At 33.9% G+C, this 9,168-nt stretch overlaps 1 protein-coding gene across 1 annotated transcript in view; it reads left to right on the top strand.

The window, feature by feature from the left end:
* The window catches only part of LOC111632151 (reticulon-4-interacting protein 1 homolog, mitochondrial-like), a 20,383-nt gene extending 11,215 nt beyond the window's left edge, over positions 1 to 9,168 (top strand). The window contains exons 6-10 of the mRNA XM_023376524.1: positions 561 to 754; positions 812 to 997; positions 5,884 to 6,061; positions 8,608 to 8,691; positions 8,778 to 9,168. Of these exons, the coding sequence (XP_023232292.1) occupies positions 561 to 754; positions 812 to 997; positions 5,884 to 6,061; positions 8,608 to 8,691; positions 8,778 to 8,906 (771 nt within the window). The 3' untranslated portion in view covers positions 8,907 to 9,168. The remainder of the gene's footprint in view (positions 1 to 560; positions 755 to 811; positions 998 to 5,883; positions 6,062 to 8,607; positions 8,692 to 8,777) is intronic.

The following is a 9,168-nucleotide window of genomic DNA, read 5'->3' as shown; positions in this document are numbered from 1 at the left end:
ATCAGGGGCGGACTAAGGCCTAGGCAACCTAGGCACGTGCCTAGGGCCCGTAATTTTTGGGGCCCCAAAAATTAGGTTTTTAATTTTTTAATTTTAAAAATAGGCCCGGAATTACAATGTTGCCTAGGGCCCGCTTTAGCCTTAGTCCGCCTCTGGCCGAGGGGAATGCTTTCCGAAAGGATTTTCTACAAAATTCTGAAATTGGACCTTTTAGGTGCTATAAATATGAACAAAACCTGGAAACCACAACCAGCTACCAGTATTTAGTGGTTTTATCCACTCGGCCGCTGGTGAGCACCAATAGGTTTTCATGTCTGCTTTTATTTTAATATACTTAATTTTATATTTATTACTTGTTAAATGCTCGTTTAGTTTTATAGATATACTAAATTTTTATTTGATTTTTAAAAATATCAATGCAGACGTAATTAATTAATCAGTAAAATATTCGAATAAGACAAGGTTCTTAAAATATTAATAGGATGCGTAAAGCTTACGCATCCTATTAATATTTTTCAAAATAATTTAATTTTATAATTATTTTTAAATTGAGGTTTTAGGTTTGGTTCTTTTCTAATTATTGGCAAAGTGGATTAATGGCCGAGTACGTTGTAGTGAAGGAAAGTCAAGTAAATAAGAAGCCAAAAAATTTGACTTTCGAACAGGCAGCAAGTTTGCCTTATGTTGGAATATTAACCTTAGATGTTTTGCTCAATCAAGCAAAATTAGATCCAGGATCGACAAGAAATAAAAGGTAAAATTTCATCTTAAAATAAAATTTAAAGATTTTATAACGTCTTCATTTTTGCAGAATTTTGGTTCATGCTGGCCACACAGCCTATGGGATTTTAGCAATTCAACTAATCAAGTTATGGGGAGGTCACGTGACAACAACAGTTCCGACTTTTGGTTTGCCTTTAGTCAGATTGTACGGTGCAGACGACGTAATTGTTTATTCGGTTACTGACTTTAAAACCGAGCTTCAGAAAAGAATAAAGTAAGCAGTCTTTAATTATGTACGCTAGTTAAATAATAATGAGGAATTATAATTTTTTAGGTAAAAACTTTAATGGCCGGAGGGCCGACCACCCGGACGCCCCATTGTGGGTCTGGCCGAACCCATAATGAACTTGCTAAAAAGGTTTCTTTGTAAAAGAAAGGGCTGGCGGAAATTACAATTTAATAAAGTAAAAATTACATTATAGATATTAAACATATCCTCATTGCTCGCAATGTCCAATCACCAGGAACAACTATTCTTCACTGCAGAGATTACCTTTCTTTGTAGGCTACTACGCTGTACAAACATGTAAAACAGTCTAACAGTCTTAATTTGTTGGGATTATCACCTGTGGACATTTTAGACTGTTTTACATATTTGTGCAGAGTAGTAGCCTACAAAGAAAGGTCATCTCTGCAGTGAAGAATAGTTGTTCCTGGTGATTGGACACGGCGAGCAATGAGGATATGTTTAATATCTGTAATGTAATTTTTACTTTATTAAATTGCTAAAAAGGTCTTAGTGCCCGCAGGGAGAAAAAGTTTTAAAAATAAGATTAATTAAATATTTTAATTAATGAATCACACAAGTAAATATGAGCAAAATTACATTATAGCATTTGTATACAGTATAGTATTGTTTCATTTCTAAGTCAAAATTTACCTCACATTATTTTTATTTGTTTGTTTTTAACTCTTCGTTTTTTAATCACATCCAACAACAGTGGCATGCCGTCATTAGAAGCGGTGGAAGTGCCGCTTCCCTTGTATTTTCTAAAAAATAAATACATATTAATTNTATTTTTGTCATTTCGACAGTCCTGTAATTTGCACGTGGGTACTGTACGTGCATTTTTCGTAATGTTGCGATTATAATTTTGAGTCGTGTGTTTCAGTGGCGTGCCGTCAATAGAAGCGTTGGAAGCGCCGATTCCCTCGTATTCTCTAAAAAATAAATACATATTAATTTTAATTATATGAAAGTAATCGCACAATATTTTATTATAACCGCATTAAATATCTTATTACAAATTTCTATACTACAGGTGAAAAAAATAAGATTGCTATTGTATATTCGAATATTAGTGGCGGAGTGGAATCTCTGTATTGTCAGATTCCAAAAAGCCAGATTCACGCACGCGCTTTACAGAGCACCAACCTCACCCCGCTTAGCCGGTGAAAGCCTACGACCTTGAGTTGATGCTACACATTCCAATGCTTTCAATTCTATCCAGGACCGGTTCCGGGCTATTAGCCGCCCGCCCGCTAGATATTTGGCCGATTACGTGAATAACGAGTATATTTATAACTTAACCCAACCAATAAGAATTTACTGGTACGTTTTTACGATAGTTCTGTGTAGTTGATAGGAGTTTAAAAAATCCATTAAAGTATTTGATATATTTATTCCGCTCTCCGATTTTATATTACTCACGGATTTCAATGTTAAACCAGTGATATTACGATTTCGTATATCCCATCTTTAAGGGGATGTAGAAAAAAACGTGTATAATTCTTGTATAATGTTAAAAAATTAACCGTTACTTTGGTAGCATCATTTACAACTAAATTTAATGAATGAGAGAGATGCACAAGGTACAGAAAAAGCTTTATAATTTATTTTTCTTAAATTTACGATTTATGTATCCATTTGTCATAAAAATTTGTATTTCCACTTTTTCCCGAGACTACAAATATTCGAGTACAAAGTAACTGGTTTCGACTTATTTCTACTTAATAAGTAGTTAAATAATTAAGCGATTAGGGAATTGGGGACATAAACAAAACTCTGATGGAAGAGCCAAAATTTTACTTAAACAAAAGCTTAAGTTTAAACGTTTAAAATTTACAACCGAAGGAATGTTTTAAATTTACAACCAAACCAATCTATAGCCGAGTACAGTGGAGACTGATTTCTTCGAAATACTGTATTAGATGTAATAAACACAGAAATTTTTCCAGTTCGACGAGAGTGACCGAAAAGTTGTAAATTTTGGAAATTTCCGTGGACAACACCTGGTCCTAAAACAAATTAGAAAACAAACGACGGACAATCTATTAAGTTTAACATATTTAGACTTTTACAGCTATGGTGGTGAGAAACGGTTAAAATTTACAACAACCCTGTCGCGTCTTTTGACATTTAACATTGACCGGTATCGGCACCCTCGGGATTTGGCAGCCCGCGTGCATGTACACACCGCACACCTAGCTGGACCGTCTCTGATTCCACTCGTAGGGAGCTATTTGACTAAGTGGTTAAGATGTAAAGAGTAAAGAATATTTTATGTTACTTTTACGTGCGTTTCATTACAAAGCTATATTTAATTATAATTTTCTTTAAAAGTATATTCGTACAATTGAAGAATGTTATGTACCAGGTATGTATATCCACCACACATTTTATTTCACCAGTAAGTTTTTATAATTTTATTTTTAATTTTAGCCCTTATATCGTGGCTAGCGATTCGGAATGTAATTGCGATATTGAAAATTTATTTTAAAAAAGTTTTGGCACGAGATCATATAATGGAAAAGAAAACATTATTAAAAGAGAAAGGTCAATGCCTAAGTTAAATATAAACGCTTCAATAAAAAAATTTGTTCGACATTTTCACGATAAAATGGCTCTGTAAATGCATAAAAATGCAAAAATTGTTTTTTTGGATTGCCTACTGTTTTCAAATGAAATTAGTGTGTGGAATAAGAATGGCTTTGACAATTTAGCTGGCAAAAGACATGAAAAATCGTCGATTCTTTCGTATTTGAAGCAATTTGGAAATCAAAGCGGAATAGAATTTAACATTAGTAAATAATATAAAATAAATATTGAAAATTATAACGAGATAGTTACGGTTTATAGATATATTATATCTAAATAAATAGATGTTATATGTTTTCATCGAAGCAAGAATTGGCATTTAGAGGGCAAAGGAAACCTATTGAAACTAATAACAGAGGTAATTATATTGAACTTAGTTATTTATTAAGTACGTCAGATAAATAATCTATTAAAATACAGTTAAAGAAAAAATTAACTGATTGCTCCTGGAAGTCGGCTTCTTATAGAAACACAGCTTCCCTATCATCAAATGTCACGGCACGCCCCTGTCCAACAAGGGTTCGGCCAGACCCACAATGGATCGACCGGATGGCGAAGGATGGGACGAACATATCGGAGAGAGCCTGCTCGTGAAAAATTTCTAAATTTGTCCGCCCTAACTCGATTCCGCGACCCCAGAACTGTGAGCTGCTGCATTTTAACTGCAGAGTCGGATTTACCTGTAAACCAAATAGCTATAGCAGTGATGACGAACTTTTTTGAGATAGCGTGCCGTATAATAAGCATACTTACCTTTAAAAATATTTATGCGTGCTGAAGACTTCCAATAACGATATTTTAAGATAGTAAACGAATATGCTTTAATTATAATAAATGTAAAGAAGTTGATTGAAAAAAAGGATGATCAAGTGAGAAACCGAAAGGATGATTGAAAAAGACAGATGATAAACCGAAATCGTATGATACATTACGTTCCAGAAAATTTCTTCTTAAGTGCCATAGGTCTCGTTCTATTCTAAAAGACAGTTTATACCTATTGTCCAGTATTTTTGGTGAAATCCTTTTGTATGTTTTAGCTTAGGACAATGATAAGTCTAAATCTTAAAGGCGAAGCCATTCGCCATCTTCGTCCTATGAACGGCTAGGCCATTCTAAATGGAATTTAGCGAATTCTTCGATCTTGCGTGCATCATTGCTTTTATTGCTAGGATAAATGTAAAAAAGAAAAAAATCAAAGCTAACAAAAACTTAACGTCCGGAAGTAATATTCTGTAGAATTTTTGGTTCAGGCAAATTCTCATTTACGCGCATTACTCGAGTTTTAATTTTCATATTATTAACTTGATGGGTAAGCAATTTTATTTCGAAGTTATGATTAAAGTTAATGATTAGATATTATTATTTCTTATAAATTTATATACTGATCATTGCTCACTATCGGGAGAGTGCGTATATACCATTCGGTTAAATTCAACAATATGGCATCTGGTAATGTTTTCGATAGCTTATGCTTTATGAGTTTAAAAGAATTGTAAATGCAATAACTTGTTCGAAAAATACTTGTGATGTATTTGGGGGTAACGTGGTAGCAAAACGAACCTTCCAGCTTTGGCTTAAGAAGTTCATTCTGGCAATTTTTTTGTATTTTAACTCACAAATTAGTGATAAATCACGTTACCACAAACGTTCTGATGGCAGGATAGCTGACGCCCTGAAATTTCTTTAGGTTGTCGGTCCCTTACCACCGGGCCCACGATGAGTATGAAGAAAAGGTCCCTTTAATTCTCCGCCCACACGGCGGAGAATTAAAAATGAGAAAAAAAGAAACCATGCATGCCTTCATTGAAATTTTAAATGATGCTGTCAAGATTATGGGAGAACTTCATAGATGCTTCTCATAGACCGGATCCTATCCTCAAACAGAAGTTTGACCATGATTTTTGAATAGTAAAATCTGAATTTTTGAATATAATAAAAGAAAAAATTTAAATTTGGAAAAAATTGAATTATTTTCTTTTGTTATATTACTAGAAAGCTCTAAAAATTCTGAATGAGCGAGTAAATTAAATTTTTTAATTTATACTGTATTTTCACTAATTATGTATTTAAAATAAGTTATGAACGTTGAAAGATGCGAAAAATCAGAACTTTCGCAAATTTTACAAGAGGTTTCCCTAATTTGTTCTTCTATAGGACTTCTCTGATTAGTTCCGAATTAGTCCAATCTTCTCTGAAAGAAATCGACGATACAGCAATAAAAGAAACATCTACAGTATCTTATTTATATTTGATAGATAAAAATAACTGTTTCTTTTTTATAGATACGATATTATATTAAATCCAGTTGGAACTTTTCTCCACGAATCGTGTCTCGACATCTGCTCTTCCAATGGTCGAGTAGTATCGATTGTAAATTCACCTTTTATATTCGATTCGTGCGGAATTTTAATGGGAATTGTCACTTCAGCGTGGATGAAGTTGAAATTTATGATTCTAGAGGTAAGATTTATTTATTTTAAACATGAAATTATTATTTTATAAATTCTCTATTCTGCCTTATTGTTTATATCAGTTCGTTCAACAGATATTGCTAGATCATATGAATTTTTTTTAATAATTCTGATACGATCATTATTTAGTGTTTTTTATTTCAAACATTGAAATTAATTAATAAATATGAATTTAGATGACGTAAAGATTGAATCATCACATCTGCCGATATTAATAGTCTAGAAGGCATATCCATCGTAGATTTGTCCAGGCCCGCAATGGGGCGGCCGGATTGGATTCCGGGTGTCCCCGAGAGGTAGTCTGACGCCTTAACTGCCTCGGCCATCCGGCTTTCAGTCAATCAATACTTAAAGGCAATATATTTATCTCACTTTAAAATAAACCAGTTTAAAGGCAATTATCGAATTCCAATGCATGTAATTTTAAAAACAGGAAAATTTAATTTCGAATTTCTGATTTTAATTAAACTGATAGGCCTATTAGTTAAAACATCAAAGTTTTTTACTAAAATTCTAAAAAATATACAGAAAGTGAGATATAAGAGAAAATAAAATGCGTATGCTGATACAATCAAACAAAGGGAGATGAGGTATAAACATTACAAATATAGAGAAGCATATGTACAGTAGACCCCCTATAACGCTTAGATACGTTCCACGCTAACCGAAAATTACGTTGTAGGAATGATTAAATACATGAGCCAATCGCAGCCCGATAGGTGGGAACTTTACGGACTAAGGCTGTTCGAAAGGTTTTCTTCTATAAAATTAACCGATTCTAGATTAATTCCACTCAACATTTCCAAAATACGTATAATTTTTTGGGAGTAATCCGTATAAACTATGCTATAAACAAAAAATTATAGGATTACTTACCGAGTGTGTACCGTTCGACTACGCCGTTGCTTAAAGCTGGTTTTCATCGCGGAACAGCACACGAAACGACGGCCGCAATTTCTGATAACGAATTTTTGGCAGAAAAATAACTTGACCTTTGGAGACATCATTAATATAAATAATTTTTATGGCCGTTGAATAAGAAGTGTTTCTTTCACAAGAAATGTATAAAATTAGTGCTGTATTAGACTTACGGTACCTAATTTACATACTGTACAGACGATAATAAACTCAACTTACTAGCCTAAAATCTCCGTAGCGTGTTGCCAGGCGGCAGAAAGCATATATATAATTATAATAAAGTTACAATAAATTAAGTTAATATATAATTATATATACAGTACCTAATTTATATATAATTAATATATAATTATATGTACAGTACCTAATTTATATATAATTTATATATAATACTAAACAGACGATAGCAAACTCAATTTAGCCGCTCCGTAGCGTGGCGCAGGGTCGGAGGAAAGTAGTTCGGCTGCTCATCCACTATTGGTCCAGACTCTATCAATCTTCTCGCGAAACGATGTTATAGGAGGTACGTTATACGAAAGTTGCTACAATTTTTTCGCTACGTTATAGGAATTTCCGTTATAGGAACGTACGTTATAGGGGGGAGGGTCGACTGTACTGTACAAATGAATCCCGCGACATGGGCACATAGCCTGCCAGTGGAATAAGAGATAAAAGCGCGGGACAAGGGCAGATAGCCAGCTCTAAGTAGGCGTTTGTACAGAGTCTTGGGTACGTGCTCTGCTCCTATGGGTCCGTTGATCTTGCCTATATGGAGGGATGCGGTTATAGGTTAAGGTGGATCGGCCTAGCTCAGGTGATTAAGGTATATTTCGCGGCTTCAGCGAATGGAGTCACTCACCATCAGTTTAGCCATGGTGCTTGCGTACTTTCTTCCGATGCCAAGGCGTTGGAAGATGGACGTGTTGCCCGGGTCGTATGCACCCAGGGAGCCGATGATGAATGCATCACACACAATGTCGTAACCTTGATGTCTGAAGGGGTGAGCGAGGTGTTGGTACCTGCCGATTTTGGTTTGTCTTGCTATGTTAAAGACGTCGTGGCCATTTTCAAATGGAATGGCCACGTCGACGATGGTGGCCGTCATCTCAGCATTACAGCTGAGATGGTAAATGTGTCAGATTGTCGTTCTGGAAAATCTGGGTCAGGACTCTCGGGTATTTTTTTTATGGATGGTATGCCGTATCTTACCATCCGGCTGCCCCGATTATGAGCCTGGTTAAACCCATGATGAGCATAGATAAAATGTTTTCTTGGTGCTCATAGAGTAGAAAGAGCTAGGTAAAGAAAAGGGACATTTAGCTTGTGTTTTTATTCTGTTTTAGAATAATATAAACCAGAAAATCTAAACACAATTAATCTTTAATATATCCGGACCTGACAGACCATTCGAATTCGATTTCGTATCCTTATGAGCGGTAGGCTGCCACCTTCGTTGTTCAGCCGTCGACCAGTAACCACTACTATTGTTATAAACCTATAATAATGTAATAATAAATTGTACCAAAACATCTTTAAAAACTGTTTATAAATATTTAGTTATAGTAATTAAAAATAGATCAAAATATAAAATTAATATGTGAAAAAATGCATTTACAGCTTTTCGGTAAGATATCTTGGAATTACATGACACTTGATATAACGACATTAAATATGCTAGCAAATATGATAGAAAATGAAGAGGTAAAACGAATCAATCGTTTGTATTTATTTTAAACATAATTTTTTTAAAAAACTAATTGAATGTCATATTATTTATGTATTTCTAGTTGGAAGCTGTTGTTGAACAAGTATATGATATTGACAATGCTTACGAGGCATTTAAACATTTAACAGAGGAAACCGCTGTGGGAAGAACTGTTGTACGAATACAAAAGAATAGTGATACTAATGTGTAATATTAACTTATTTCATTAAATTGTTAGTTTAACTTGTAATTTTACTATAAATAATAATTATTAATCCTCTCTCATACTTTAATCACTAATCTTTAATTTACTGTATTAATAGATAAGAATTTGAACCAACCCAAATTTATAATAAAAATTTTGTACTGCAAATAAATCTTGTACAGTGTATTTATGAAGCCGTTGCAAAATTATTATGTTTGCAAATATTTTTAGAGAATGCAAAATAACAGATTCATATAACCAAGTGCAT

Source organism: Centruroides sculpturatus, unplaced genomic scaffold, assembly GCF_000671375.1.
Source record: "Centruroides sculpturatus isolate CEXI.00-Female unplaced genomic scaffold, Cexi_2.0 scaffold616, whole genome shotgun sequence".
Lineage (NCBI taxonomy): Eukaryota > Metazoa > Arthropoda > Arachnida > Scorpiones > Buthidae > Centruroides > Centruroides sculpturatus.
This window is presented reverse-complemented; position numbering and strand designations above follow the sequence as displayed.